The sequence below is a fragment of the Esox lucius genome, chromosome 7 (genome assembly GCF_011004845.1).
Source record: "Esox lucius isolate fEsoLuc1 chromosome 7, fEsoLuc1.pri, whole genome shotgun sequence".
Lineage (NCBI taxonomy): Eukaryota > Metazoa > Chordata > Actinopteri > Esociformes > Esocidae > Esox > Esox lucius.
In genome coordinates, this window is record NC_047575.1 from 50,796,501 (window position 1) to 50,813,070 (window position 16,570).

At 40.6% G+C, this 16,570-nt stretch overlaps 1 protein-coding gene across 3 annotated transcripts in view; it reads left to right on the forward strand.

The window, feature by feature from the left end:
- Positions 1 to 16,570, forward strand: part of LOC105007791 (hemicentin-1) — an 87,696-nt gene that overhangs the window by 42,601 nt on the left and 28,525 nt on the right. For all 3 annotated transcript variants that reach the window (XR_004575910.1, XM_034293058.1, XM_029120749.2), the window contains exons 21-26: positions 2,160 to 2,301; positions 2,885 to 2,965; positions 6,626 to 6,805; positions 13,743 to 13,885; positions 15,630 to 15,798; positions 16,275 to 16,489. Coding sequence is in view for 2 of the 3 variants with exons in the window: in XM_034293058.1 (XP_034148949.1) it covers positions 2,160 to 2,301; positions 2,885 to 2,965; positions 6,626 to 6,805; positions 13,743 to 13,885; positions 15,630 to 15,798; positions 16,275 to 16,489 (930 nt within the window). In the remaining variant the exon portion in view is untranslated. The remainder of the gene's footprint in view (positions 1 to 2,159; positions 2,302 to 2,884; positions 2,966 to 6,625; positions 6,806 to 13,742; positions 13,886 to 15,629; positions 15,799 to 16,274; positions 16,490 to 16,570) is intronic.

The window sequence follows — 16,570 nt, forward strand, 5'->3', positions numbered from 1 at the left end:
CGTGAAGAGAGCTGGGACCACAGTCTCAAAGAAAACCATTAGTAATACACTACACCGTCATGGATTAAAATCCTGCAGCACACGCAAGATCCCCCTGCTCAAGCCAGGCCTGTCTGAAGTTTGCCAATGACCATCTGGGTGATCCAGAGGAGGAATGGGAGAACGTCATGTGGTCTGATGAGACAAAAATTCAGCTTTTTGTTCTAAACTCCACTCACCGTGTTTGGAGGAAGAATAAGGATGAGTACAACCCCAAGAACACCATCCCAACCGTGAAGCATGGAGGTGGAAACAATTTTTTGGGGATGCTTTTCTGCAAAGGGGACAGACAACTGCACCGTATTGAGGGGAGGATGGATGGAGCCATGTATCGCGAGATCTTGGCCAACAGCCTCCTTCCCTCAGTAAGAGCATTGAAGATGGGTCGTAGTTGGGTCTTCCAGCATGAGAACGACACAAAACACACAGCCAGTGCAACTAAGGAGTGGCTCCGTAAGAAGCATCTCAAGGTCTTAGAGTAGGCTAGCCAGTCTCCAGACCTGAACCCATTAGGAAATCTTTGGAGGGATCAGAAAGTCCATCTTGCCCAGCGACAGTCCCGAAACCTGAAGGATCTGGAGAAGGTCTGTGTGAAGAAGGTCTTGTTTTAGATTCCGTCACTCACAGTTGAAGAGTACCTATGATAAAAATTATAGACTTCTACATGATTTGTAAGTGGGAAAACCTGCAAAACCGGCAGTGTATCAAATTCTTGTTTTCCCCACTGTACTTAACAAAAATGAATTTATGCAAATAGACTATATTTATGCATCATTAATATGGAATATATATACACCGATCAGCCATAACATTATGACCACTGACAGGTGAAGTGAATAACACTGTCCAAGACTCATTGATGCACGTGGGGAGCAAAAGCTAATGCTGGTACTAATAGAAAGATGTCAGAACTCATATTGCATCGCAGTTTGTTGTGTATGGGTCTGCGAAGCTGCAGACCAGTCAGGGTGCCCATGCTGACCCCTGTACCAATGCCGAAAGTGCTTACAATAGGCATGTGAGCATCAGAACTGGACCACTAAGCAATGGAAGAAGGTGGCCTGGTCTGATGAATCATGTTTTCTTTTACATCATGTGGATGGCCAGGTGCGTGTACGTTGCTTACCTGGAGAACACATGGCACCAAGATGCTTTGGGCAATGTTTTGCTGGGAAAACTTGATTCCTCCTTGTGAATGTTACTTTGACACGTACAACCTACCTAACCATTGTTGCAGACCATGTGCAACGGTTTTCCCTGATGGCATTGGCCTCTTTCAGCAGGATAATGCGCCCTGCCACAAAGCAAAACATTTTCAGGATTGGTTTGAGGAACACAACAACGAGTTCAAGGTGTTGACTTGGCTTCCAAATTCCCCAGATCTTAATCCAAATGACCGTCTGTGGCATGTGCTGGACAAACAGGTCCGATCAATGGAGGCCCCACCTTGCAACTTACAGGACTAAAAAGTTCTGCCTCTAATGTCTTGATGCCAGATATCACAGCACACCTTCAGAGGTGTAGTGGAGTCCATGCCTTGACAGGTCAGGGCTGTTTTGGCAGCCAAAGGGGGACTTGCACAATATTAGGCAGGTGGTCATAATGTTATGGCTGATCAGTGTATACATGATTAATAAATCTTCCACAAACCCCTAAATTTTGATTTGGTTTTATTGTTTTGCTACTTCTGGTCACCACTCAGGATAAAACCACCTGTAAATGCCTAAAAGTTATGTGTACTGGTATAATTTTAATATAATGTTATTGTATTATATAATTAAATAATATAATGTTGTTCCATTTTTCTAAAATTCAAAAAGTAAGTAGTATTTACATAAGGCCTCAAGTTCTCCCAAGGCTAAACAGAAAATAATTCAATGTAAACAATCAGGACTAAGGCAGAACAGATGGATCCTGGTCACCTATCACAATACTATAAAATGTAATCTGTGACCGAGACAGGTGGGTGCAGACACTGTAGCCCCACCCTTCCAAAGGTAACCTTGGTCGTGGCCTACCAGACAGGAAGTAAATCTACTCACTTTGCAATAATAGGTGCAGACTATAGGGACTGCAGCCATCCACAACCACCCTGATGTATTATTCTTGTATTTCTCCAGAGAGGGGCAGGGCTTTGGGATGAAGGGGCTAACCATGTATCGGTACTGCAGCCTGGATCCCAGACCTCTAACAACACTCTGTTCACTTGCCTGGGGACACACCCTGCTCTCAACACCCCCACACAATGCACTGCAAGGGCCTGTAAGTACACACTGTTGTGGACATTTCTTTATACAATGTATTCTCACTGAGTAAAGGACTGAGTCCCACTGTTAAGATAGGTAGAGTAATGCGGGGGATCTGGTATTTGCATAGGGGGCATCTATTGTCTGTCCAGATGCAGATCAATGGGTTTTAGGACAGGTTAGGAGAAGATACACAACAGGGGGAGTAAGGTCTGTTGGCCCCTTTGGGTAAACACAACAGTAAACCTTATGGCAGGAAGGATAAGGTGGGGGAAGATAGCATTTGACTTGTGTGATAGAACAAAGGGAATGTGTTTGATTGACATAAGACAGATGGCAGCATCTTACCACACCCCTTTTCCTATGTAATAAATACTGTCGAAATTATGTTTTTATTTAGAAACTATTCACTGTTACTTTGTAACCTGTATACTTTCTCCTTGCAAGCAAGATTAAAACCGTTTATTGCGCAATTGATTTCTCCTGTCTTACCTACCATTTTCATAGAACTATTTGGATTTTAGAAATTGCCATCACAACACACACTCAAACAGTCTGATAGACAGACACAGACCCTAACCTGCCCCTCTCTCCGTCAGGGTCTCCTAATGGTGAGCCGGTGTGTTCGGCTTTTGCCACGCGTAACAACGAATACCTGCTGCTGTCCTGCTCCTGGGAAGGTAACAATATGGATGATGATAATAGATTTCCTCTATTATAATTAAGACAGATTATTAATAATTATAATATAATTCCTCTATTATAATTAAGACAGATTATTAATAAATATTACTGTTGTATATTTCCTCTATTATAATTAAGACAGATTATTAATAATTATTACTGTTATAATATATTTCCTCTATTATAATTCCGACAGATTATTAATAATTATTACTGTTATAATATATTTAGTCTATAATAATTCAGATAGATAATTACAGTTTTTTACGATTGTTTACACACTAAAATTAAATTGTCCACACAATTAGCAAAATTTTACTCCAATGAGCAAAACACCTCCACAGATTTGCACAACATTACACACAATGTCCGCTTCACCCTTTTTGCAAAACATTACACACAGTGATTTGTAAAACTCTACACACATTTTCACACCTTAGACACAGATAAGGATTGTGAGGTTACTTCCTTGTAATTACAAAGCACCGGATTGCCAATTACCACACTAATGAACGAATTGGATAAACACATCTACCAGGTGTGGAAGCACACATGTGCTAATTTGAAAATGCAGCACTCAGGTGTGCTATAAAAGGCAGCAGGTGAGTTCACCTGTCTTCAACAAAAATGGAAGGAGTTAGAAGAAGAAGAAGAGTGAGAATGAGAGGGGGAGCTCAAAGAGGAGATGAAGGCGGTAGAGGAAGAGGAGAAGGAAGTTGAGGAAGAGGCATAGGTAGAGGAGAAGAAGGTACCCGATACCCGATACGGATAGTTACAGTATTCTTGTTGCTTTTACAGTAGTTTTCTTTCATTTCTGTTTACTTTTACTTTACTTTTCTTCAGAGTCAAAGTGTATGTACTGTAATTCATGCAGTAATTTTTATTTGTCTACGGATTTTATTTGTTTACAGTAATTGATATCATTGTTGGTTGATTACTGTAACTGATTATGGTAAGAAATACTGTAAGTATTGAAATAAATACTTGAAATATTCAGTCTGCAGCATCAAGTGTTGTGCAGTGCTTGGTAAGGTCATAGTAGGCCTACAGTATTTGTCTACATTCTCCTTATATCTCAAAACAAATCATGAATAATGTTGTGAGTTTCTCACTATTTTTTGTCACCTAAATTATCTCTTACATACAGTAAGAATGTCTGGCCAAAAATATATATATTTTTTTTTTTTACAAATGTGTTTTTTATTTATCACAACAGTGTGAAACTGGCTGCAATAGTGTATGATCATTGATGACTGTGTTGGTTAAATGAAAACAAATAGCATTTTCACAAATATGTGTATATGTTTTGACTGAAGTGTGTATGTTTTGACTGAAGTGTGTCATTTTGCAAACAATCTAGGAATTTTGCTAATTGATTGTGGTGTTTGGATAATTGTGATTATATTTTGACAAAAAGAACTCTGTTTTCAAAATTGCGTGTAAACAATTGAAATAAACTGTAATAATTAGTACTGTTTTAAAATATTTCCTCTACTATAATTAAGACAGATTGTTAATAATTATTACTGTTATATTTCCTGTATTATAATTAAGACAGATTATTAATCATTATTATTGTTATAATATATCTCCTCTATTGTAATTAAAACAGATTATTAATATTTATTACTGTTAAAACATATTTCCTTTATTATAATTAAGACAGATTATTACAATTTATTGTTACTGTTACAATATATTTCCACCATTATAATTAAGACATATTATTAATTATTATTATTAATGTTATAATACACTCCTCAACAAAAAAAAATTAACACTGAAATCACTCATAAAGCCTCGATGAACAAAATAAATTCAAGATTAAAGACATTGTGTAATTTGTTGAGAACAAAACGACATAAAAATGGTCATTGGAAACCAAAATCGCCAACCGATTGAGGGCTGGATTCAAACTGACACCGAAAATCTAAGTAAACAACAGAATCACAAGCTAATACCAACTCATAATGTGACTCAATAGTATGAATGGCCCCCACGTGCCTGTATGCACTCCTGACAATGTCTGGGCTTGCTGCTGATGAGACGACGGATGGTGTCCTGGGTGATCTCCGCCAAGACCTGGATCAGGGTATCAGTGAGCTCCAGGACAGTCTGTGGCACTACTTGGAGGTGTCGGATGCACCGATACATAACGTCCCAGAGGTTCTCAATTGGATTTAGGTCTGGGGAATGTGAGGACCAGTCAATGGCATCAATGCCTTTATCATCCAGGAACTGCCTACACACTCTGGCCACATGGCCATGGCATCGTCCTGCATCAGGAGGAACCCAGGGGCCACCACACCAGTGTAAGGTCTAACGATGGGTCTTAAGATTTCATCCCGTTACCTAAAATAACTCAGTATACCATTGGCTAGCATGTGGAGGTCTGTGCGACCCTCTAAGGATATGCCTCCCCAGACCATCACTGACCCACCATCAAACTGCTGGATGATGTTGCAGGCAACATAATGTTCACCACGGCATCTCCAGACTCTTTCACATCTGTCACATGTGCTCTCTCTGTGATCCTGCTCACATCTGTGAAGAGAAAGGGGCACCAATGGTGGACCTGCCAATTCTGGTGTTCTCTGGCGAATGTTGTGGTGGAAAATCAAGTCCACTCTTACTAAAACAAATGCACTTCAAGTCAGGAACTTGTGAATCCAATAGACTTTAATGAAGATCATAAAACAATGACAGATATCAAAGCCATGTCCTTCTGCAGATACATCCCCGAGTTCTAAGTCTGGACCATGGCTTTTTATACAAAACTTTCACACATCACGTCATCTGACCACCCTTTTTGGAAGTCCCCTGAGGCAGGGCTTACCTTTTGTCCCCTGTCTCTTCCTGAGTGTCCTTAGTTCAGAGTAGTAACTCATGACAACCTCATGGTTCACATTCAGGTCACATTTCCAGTGAACTCAAAAGGCCATACATTTTAGGGTCATAAATGTCTGGACACAGGATGCTGCCCTGAGGTGATGCACTACTACTGATACACTCACAACAGGTGTCTGGACAAGATACACTCATCATGATGACTATGCACTCTCAAAGAACTCATTGTATGTGTGTGTGTGGATTACATAATTCAAGAACTCATTGTCTGTGTGTCTGGATTGCACATTAATATATTTCATAAAGTGTGTGATTATGCATGCATAATCCTCCATGCTCTTGAGACTATACTGGGAGACTCAGCAAACCTTCATGCAATGGCACTTATGGATGTGCCATCCTGGAGGAGCTGGACTACCTGTGTAACCTGAATGGGCTGCCAGTAATGCCTCATGCTACCAGTAGGGACAAGGACACTGGCAAAACTATAGAAGAAACACTCAGGAAGGACAAGGAGAGAGCAATTATCTGTTGCCACCACCAATAAAACCATTCCTTTTTTGGGGGTTGTTTTGCTGTTGCCTGTCTAGTGCATATGTTGTCACTTATTTGCACTAAAACAGGTTGACATTGATTCACAATCGCTTATACTTCCTAACTGGACAGATTGATATCCCTGAAATTGAATTGACTTGGTGTTATATTGTGATGATTAAGCGTTCCCTTCATTTTTTGACCAGTGTACATTTATAATTAATAATGTACACTGGTATCAATAATTAATATTACTGTTTCTGGTATCTATTTAGGTGGGTCTCCCAGGGCGGTGGTGTGGTGGGAGGGACCTAAAGGTGAGGGGAGCACCCAAGGAGTGGAGACAGCCAACATCCTGGTACTTCATTCTAACTCCACCAAGAATGGACAGGCCTACATCTGCTATGCCAAACACCCCTTAGACACACTCACTAGGACCTGCAAACTCACACTGGGTAAAGACACAAACGTGTATATAATGTGCTCAAATCAACAATATTTGGTTGTATATGAATTCAATTAATCTGTGTTGAATGCTTGTGTATAATCTGAAAAATAGTACTCCAGTAGGACAGCACTTGTAATTTTCATTGTTGCACAGACGTTTTGGTTACAAGTCCTTTAGTGCCCATATGACAATGGAAAAGCAAGAAGCCTCATGTATATATTTTCATATTGGCACAAAGAATTGACTCCAGCAGAGGGAGCTGAGTTCGGGAAAACATCTACATACATACATAACATCATACATATGAAACCGCGTACTACTGCGTCATTTGATGTACTCATGTATTAAGACCCCTTCACAGTTTTCCATATTTTGTTATGTTACAGCCTATTTATAAAATTGATTAAGTTAATTACATTTTTAGAAATTTTGTCTTTAATTAGTTTACATTCCAAAGCCAGTTTATGTCGCAACTTTTCACGAAGAAGGACTGAAAAGGAACTATCAACAGTCAAGGACAGTTAGTATCCTGACTGGCAACAGCTCCAGCATGGGACATTCTTCTACTCTTCCCTACTTTAAATGAAATCGCACCACTAGACATTGGGACATCACGACACACAAACCTCACCATTGTTACAAACCCACCCACCCCCAAGGTATTTAAATTAAAGTCAATGGAGAACAGATATTGACTGGAAATGATTCCAGCCTGAGACATGTCCTTCCCTTTTAACAAGTGTCCACCAATAAAGACATTAGGATATATCATAACTTTTACCCCGTACCCCCCCACATTATCCTCCCCTTCCTTTTCACCCCCCAATGATTATTCAGCAACAGATACCAATAATTGGCTTTTATTTTGATTGCTGTAAATACAGTTTTTCACCATGAATGTGTACAATTATGCAAATATACAGATGTTATATTGTTCAAGTATGGTGTAGCAACAAAAGAACGTTTTCTGAAGTATACAATATATCCGGTTAACAAAAATTCATGTTACTTATATTTTAAAAAATTGTTTAATTATTGCAATGAAAATATCTAACACAAATAAATCAAACAATTAAACAGGATTACAAGAAAACATGTTATCTATAGTAATAACAGCAATAAAGAATTGGCACAAACAATATTAAGTAATGACTACAAAATGACACAAATAAAAACTGAAAGAAAGTCTCAAAGTAGGTGATTGTCTTAAAAGCTTACACACTGCTCCCTTAGCACATTTAACGTGTACTTTAATATTTTGGGCAGTCTGCTGTTCAGGGTAGGGCTATGGTGGTAGTGGACAAGCAGAATGGTTTTGTAGTGGTAGTGGACAAGCAGAGCGCCAACTTGGAGAGAGAACTAAAAATCCTCAAGTCAGGGTCCTTCCTCACATCAGACATAATTTCCTCAGTTGCCCCAGTAAACCTCACCTGTGTGAAAGTACAGTTGACAACTATTGTGTCTGCCAAGCTTGTTCCTATGCTCAGGACTCTGGGACTTAACCCTTCCCTCTGCAACTGGAACAATGTTAGGATGAACCAGTCAGAGGTTACGAAGCAGAACGTAGCATCAGCGTGTAAACTAGCTAGAAAGATGTGTCGGCATCGAGTAATTGTCTCTGGCCCCCTCCCAGCTAGGGGTGGTGACGAGCTCTACAGCAGACTTACGCAACTCAATCGCTGGCTGAAAACGGAGTTCTGCCCATCCCAGGAGGTAGAGTTTGTCGATAACTGACTCTCTTTTTGGGATTCTCCCAGAAATAGGGCCAGGCCTGATCTGCTGAGGAGCGACGGACTACATCCTAGCTGGAGTGGTGCTCTTCTTTTATCTAGGAACATTGACAGGAGTCTCACTCCTATAGTCTCACCATGAGATAGGGATGCAGGTCAGACCGCAGGCTGTTAGCCAGCCTGCTAGCATAGTGGAGTCTGTCGATAGCATAGCCAGAGTGGTTAGTACAGTTTTACCTATTGCCACTGTGACTCGTTTCAGGCTGAGAAAAGTTAAACAAGATTGTGCTAACTATAGCAACCTCATTAAGATAAACCTTTCCTCCTTTACAATGAGTGTATCACCTCACATCTCAAAATGGGACTCCTAAATTTTAGATAAATTACTCCAGAGGCAGTTGCAGTGAATTAATTAATCTCTGATCATAAACTAGATGTTATTGGCTTGTGTGAAACGTGGCTAAAGCCTGATGAAATCACTGCCCTAAATGAGGCCTCTCCTCCTGGCTATACTAGTGATCATATGTCATATGTGGACGTGCCAAGACTTTGCCTAGCGATTGAGCTTACTACTTGTGTTCCTACCTGTTGTTATTCTCTCCCCTTGCCCTGTTCCCGTCTGTTTTCCGTGTCTTGTAGCCTGCCTTCTGACCTGCCTGCCTGCCCCGTGGATTATTCTGTCAAGCCTGCCCGTACCTGTACCGCCGCCTTCTCAAATTGTCAACCAGTTACAGAACTCCTGCCTGTCCTTCTCGTTGTGATTCTTGCCTCAGCCTTTTTGTGCCGTAATAATAAACCAGACGGTTGCGTTCCGCAATTGGAACCTCCTTCCTTGGTCCGAGTGTTCATTACAATGAGTTTCAAAAGCCATACTATAAATTCTCTGACTAAAAATTGATTCCTTGATATTCTTACAAGTTCATTCACCAAAGACAGAGTAAATAAATACGCAAATGATCAAATCGAGGATCTAAACTCAACAATGCAAAATACTTTAGATACGGTTGCACCACTATAAACAAAAATAAATATGCAACAAGAAACTTGCTCCCTGTTACACAGACAATACTAGAGCACTCAAGCAAGCCTCCGAAAGTGGCGCTCCACCAAGTTGGAAGTATTCAGACTAGCCTGGATAGACAGTACACTACAATACCGAAAATCAGTCACATATACTCGATCAGCTTATTTCTCCAACCTAATTTGAAGCAAACAAAAACAAGACAAAATGTCTCTTCAATACAGTTGCAAAGTTAACAAAAAAGCAACGCTCAACAAGTGAAGTGGATCTAGCTGTAATGAATACATTAACTACTTTGATGAAAAAAATCATCACCATTAGAAAACAAATAACTGACTCCTCCTTTAATAGTTATAGTCCCCAAAATCTCAGTTGTCCTGAGAATGTCCTGAACCTCCCTGACCAGGTGTCAACGGGGACACTTTAATTTTTTTATACCAGATTGCTCGACACATTCACAAAATTTGTAATGAGTTCTAAACCCACAAATTGTCAGCTAGACCTGATTCCATTACTTAAGGAGCTATTTCCTGTGCTAGGTCTGCCAATGTTCCTCCGGATGTGTACCAAACTCACTCAAAATAGGGGAAATGTTGCCTTTTTAAAAAAAATCAAATCTGGATTCCGACATATTAAACAATTATAGGACAATATCGAACCTCCCGTTCCTCTGAAAAATCTTAGAAAAATGTGTTTCCCAACAACTGAATGCCTTCCTGAAGACAAATAACATTTACGAAATTCTCCAGTCCAGTTTCAGAACCCATCATAGTACTGAGACTGCACTCGTGAAAGTAACAAATGAGCTTCTAATGGTCTCAGACAAAGGTTCCGCATCCGTCCTATTGCTACTTGATCTTAGTGCTGCTTTTGACACTATTGATCACTCACTTCTCTTAGAGAGACTGGAAACCCATATTGGGCTTTGTGGACATGTTCCAGCCTGGTTTAAATCTTATTTATCTGAAAGATATCAGTTTTTTGTGTGGATGGCATTTCCTCTGAATGTCAAAGGTATGTTTTGGTGTTCCTCAAGGCTCGGTTCTGGGCCCATTATTGTTCTCACTATATATGATGCCTCTAGGTGATGTAATCTGTAATCCCAATGTCTACTTTCACTGTTATGCTGATGACACAGTTATATATTTCAATGAAGCATGGAGAAGCCCCAAAATGTGCCTTGTTTGGAATCATGCGTTTCAGATATTAGGAAGTGGATGACAGATGATTTCTTGCTTTTAAACTCAAGAAAAACAGAAATGCTCGTTTTAGGACCCAAAAAACAAAGTGCTTTGTTAGCAGATCTCACAGTGAACCTTGACAGCTGCATGGTCGTATCCCAAAAAAAAGTAAGAAAACTCTGCGTTACTGTCAGGACTCAGCCCTCCTGAGCTGTTTGTCTGTCATTACATCTCCCCGAGTACCAGTCTCCTTGTTCCCAGCACTCCACGAAGGCACCCGTAATCACCACTGATCCTGAGCACCTGCACCAGTCTACACACCTGGGGGGCTGATTGCCACTCTCCCTATAAATAGGAGAGTTCTGCATTCAGTCCCTGACGGATTATTGTACAGCCACATACTTATTACAGTGTTCTCTACCTAATTAAGCAAGCTATCCTATTCCTAGAGTATCCTGTTTTTGTTATCTTCTGCTCACCGTGTTTTGTCCCCTGTTTGTTTCCAGCCCCTTGTTCTGAGACCCGTCCTGTACCTCCCTCCCAACCACCTTTCTGATTCCCCGCTTTGTTGTCCGAACCCTGCCTGACCTTCTGACCATTCTTGCCTCCTGGACTTCGTACCACTGCTACCCACTATCCACCCTCCAACAATACATTCATACCCTCCTACGTAATTCTTACGTATCTCCACTATCATCTCAGACTACTACGATAAACATCATCATTGTCCTTTTACCCCGGTGTCTGTATCTGCTTCTGGATCTTACCTCTGTCCTGAGTCCCAGGAGTCGTGACAGTTACAATTGACCCTGATCTCTCCTTTGATGAACATATAAAATATGTTTGCTTATTTTCAAATATGGGCTGATTTTAAGGTTTTATTGTTAACCTATAAATCAATACATGGTCTTGCTCCTACTTACCTCGCTGAAATTATCCAGCCATACATACCTACACGTAACCTATGATCACAAGATGCAGGCCTTTTAATTGTACCAAGAATTTCTAAACAAACAGCCGGAGGCAGGGCCTTTTCTCTCAGAGCTCCACTGCTGTGGAATGATCTGCCAATAAAGGTTAGAAATGCAAACTCAGTGCAAACTTTCAAGTGTCGATTAAAGACTCATCTCTACAGCACGGTCTATGATTAGGTGTAGCCTGGCCCATGGGCGTGAAGGTGACCAGAAGGCTTGATACGTACTAAAATGTTCAAGCTTTATTCAGTGTTGTAGAACGAAAAAAACAGGAAGTGAAATTGAAGGGTAGTCTGACCAAGTAGGAGAGTATACAGTAGCCTATTGCTTACTGCCGGATTTAAAGTCAATTAGCAAATTGCCACAATCCCTATATGCTACCTCTGGGCCAAATTCTACAGAACAACTACCATAGCTATGCAGATGATACTCAAATATAATGGCTTTCCAACCATATGGCAACAGCTCAATAGACACACTGTGTATCTGTATAGAGCACATATAAATACCTGGATGAACCAAAATGTACTACAATTAAACCAAGATAAAACAGAGATCATTGTGTTTGGCAACAAAAATAAAAGAACAAGTATTAATAAAGAGCTGGATTCTCAGGCCCTAAAAACCCGGGACCAAGGGTGTAACCTTGATGTTCTGATAGACTCAGACATCACATTTAACCTTCATATAAAAGTGGTCACCAAAAGAGCATTCTATCATCCTAAAAATGTATTCAGAATCAAGGGCTTGGTGTCCCAAAAGACCAAGAGAAGCACATCCATGCTTTAATCTCTAGTAGGGTTGACTACTCTAATGGCCTCTTAACTGGACTCCCCATAAAGATGGTAAAACAGCTGCAGCTCATTCAGAATGCTGCTGCTAAAATGTTAACCAGGACCAAGAATATTTGCACTGGTTTCCAGTCAGGGCTCTTAGATCCAAGAACTCAGGTCATTTAAAAAAGCCCAGAGTCCAAACTAAACATGGTCAAGCTGCGTTTAGCAGTTATGCTGCACATTACTAGAATAAACTACCAGAAGACCTTAGACGTGCCCCAAAGGTATCCATTTTTAAATCCAGGTTAAAAATACCTCTCTTTTCACGTGCCTATGACTAAGTGTTTATGAACCGTAATGTTTAGCCATCCAGCTCTTATAGTATCCTATGTTTTTATCACCTTTTTATTCTATTTCTAATGTTATTATTCTATGTTTTATTATTATTATGTTGTTTTGATGTTTTCATTTGAGTATTTGTTTTTATGCTATATTTTTAGTAAAGTACATTGAATTGTGACTTATAAATAAACATACTTTCTTGCTTGCTTGGTTCTACCACACTCTACTTCAAAACCATGATCTAAGCAAGTAGCTGTGACTAGTGACTTGACTCAGACGTAGCTGTTGTGACTGGTGACTCAACTTGGACGTAGCTGTAGTGACTGGTGACTCGACTCGGTCATAGCTGTAGTGACTGGTGACTCAACTCGGACGTAGCTATAGTGACTGGTGACTCGACTCGGTCGTAGCTATAGTGACTGGTGACTCGACTCGGACATAGCTATAGTGACTGGTGACTCGACTCGGACGTAGCTATAGTGACTGGTGACTCGACTCGGACGTAGCTATAGTGACTGGTGACTCGACTCGGTCGTAGCTGTAGTGACTCGACTCGGCCGTAGCTATAGTGACTGGTGACTCGACTCGGTCGTAGCTATAGTGACTGGTGACTCGACTCGGACGTAGCTATAGTGACTGGTGACTCGACTCGGTCGTAGCTGTAGTGACTGGTGACTCGACACAGACTCAAATGCCTAGGACTTGGGGCTTTACTAGGACTTGAGATGCTGTTTCTACAACAATACAAGATAGTATCTTTATTTCCTCCCTTCATGTATAACATAACGTTTTTTATGTGTGTGTTTCTGTGTGTGTATGGAGGCTCCAGTCTTGTTGACCCAGCATAGTATGGTGTCAAATGCCTAGGATTTGACTCATGTATATGTGTTGTATGTGTGTGTGTTTCTGTGTGTGTATAGAGGCTCCAGTCTTGTTGACCCAGCGTAGTATGGTGTCTGTGTTTGAGGGCAATGATGTCCAGCTTACCTGTATCCTGCATGCCAACTATCCCCCAGCTGATCAGATTGTCTGGCTGAACAACCGCAGACAGGAAGTTGAACAGGTAAATGCCCTATCCCTCCTTGTGTCTTGTGACACTGAGCTTCTCTATGTTACTTTAAACTACTTCAGGGGTCTTTGTAACTTTAAAATATATTCCAATTGTTTAGGTCTAGGATACTGTAAAGTCAAGCTTTTTAACTCTAGTCCTGAAGGGCCAAAACATAAGTTTTTTGTTTCTCCCTGCTGGTTAATTGCATTCACTTTGTGTCCCAGGTCTGAATCCATCCCAAATTAGAAAAGGTTATGAAAAACAAAAACATTTCAGCCTTAAATGACCCCAAACCTTAACCCTGTGCCCGAGGAAGAAAAAGCATGCTGGATCCTCCAGGACTATTTGCCTGTATTTTCTAGCCCTACCCACTCCAAGGACACGTCAGGATTGCTGGGTTCTCCAGGACTATTTGCTTGTATTTTCTATCCCAGCCCACTTTAACCGTTTGACGCGTACGGTCACACCAGTGTGATCAGGCTAGAGTGGTCCCTGAAGCGTACGATCACACTGGTGTGATTAGAACGTCATGTTTAGAACGCACCATTAGCATGCCTAGCTACAAGTAACATAACAATGGCTGGTAAAACCACGGTATTATTTACTCACATTTAGCTCAAACAGTGTTTATAACTTTATTTCTTGATTGTAATTGTTTCAAGACCACACTATGATATTAACCAGGTAGAAAGCAATCAAATCGGGATAAGAAGTGTTACTTACGTACCAACAGACAGCCAACACTAATACACAAAAACAAATTATATTAGCGACTACCGATCAAAACCATTGTAAAAACCTTCTAGAAGTTACGTTACCCGTTGTATGCTTTTTATATAGTTTATTCATTTTCACTGCACTGAATCACTGGTCACGATTTGTTAGCTAGCGGGCAGCTGACATTTGCTAGCGGTTAGCTGACGTTTTCTAGCTAGCTACAGTTATAAATCAACCAACTTTTGCAGCTCTTAGAATTGGAGTCAACGAGAGAAGCTTGCAATGCAATGCATGTAGTGTTCCTTACCTAGCAAGGTGACTGTTCAAATGCTGGAGTGAGTTCAAACGCTGGAGAGAGTACTGAACTGAAAAAAATTCACGCTGGGGGGTCGGTAAGGAATATTTGAAACTCACGTGTGAAAAGGTTAAGGATGCTGTTGTCTGAGAAAGGCACCTCATTCTCAGACCAGGCAAGAGCAGGAATGATGAATATTATCTACCTACCGTGGCTATTTGCATTTTGACAAGCCCCTAATTACCTATATAGATCACCAATGACTCATTCCTCAGCCATGCCCGTGGCTCCTCCCCCTGATACAAACATGTGTGAGTGCTATTCTAGGATTGATGTGATCTCCTACTAGTGTGCTTAAAATTGTCAAATTATAATTTAATAAATCACACATTTCTATGCTTACAAGCATTTCATAAATCACACATTTCTATGCTTACAAGCATTCTCCATTAAATTCATACGTTTCCATACATGCTTGATGAATTTGACTCCTGGTCTTCTGGGTTTCAATCATTCCCTGATTAGAAGATTAATGATAGGTGTTTCAGCCTGTGCTGTGGAGTAATGTTAGGATATATGTTACAGAAAGTACTTCAGTGACTATAAAATACTTGAGCACCCTAACCCAAACCCTAACCACATCAGTAATTGTTATGTTTGTATGTTTTGAACTGTATAGTTTAAAGATGGGTATTTGGTTAACAAAATATTACCTGAGTTGAAAGGTAATTGGTTGATTGACAGGAAGTCCAGGAAGCTCTGGCCACAAGGAAGTATGTTCTGCGTCGTGCAGCGGCGTGGGCCAACTTGACAGTCCTACAGACAGACGGAAAAACAGACAGCGGCCAATACTGGTGCTCTGCTAACAATGCGGTGGGAGGGACCGAGATACCTGTTACGCTATTGGTCAAGAGTAAGATTCATTATATGTTTTTGTTCAACAATAAGAACAGCAATGAAATGTCTGCTAAACTGCTTAAATGTAATTATATCCTTGTTACACTGTTAAGCTATGCGTCAGGTGTTAGATCCCTGTTACGGTATTGGTCAAGAGGAAAATCCCTGTTACGCAATTGGTCAAGAGCGAGATTCCTGTTATGTTATTCAAGAATACGACCAGTAATTAAATAGATATAATAGCAATTTCATGTTATGTTGTTGCTGAATAATAAGATTTGTTATGATATTTGTTCTGGACAGACGGATCAACAAACAATTAGTCATTAAACACACAAAAATTAAAACGACAAACTGATGGTGATCCTAATTCCTTTTCATTACTACTGCTGTCTTCCTCTATCTTAATCTGGTATTCCTCTCTATCTTAATCTGGTATTCTTCCTTTACCACTCTATCCCATCTTACTCCATCCTCTACCCTGATTCCTAGGGTACCCTATGCCCCCCAATGTGACCCTGGTGCGGCTGGTGTACAGGAGTCGACAGCGTCTTCAGGTGGAATTGGAGTGGCAGATAAAGGGAGAGGGTGAAGGAGGAGAGGGAGGAGGGCTGACTGGATTCATCCTGGAGCGTAGACTTTCCACGGCACTGGGGAGGAGAGGAGAGGGGGAAGATGATACAACTACAGCCCCTGCTGAGCAACAGGTGAGTCCAGAAGACCAGGCCCAATCAGTACATTGCATTTCATTGATATTAATTAAATAGTGGTTATTAAATAGTAATATA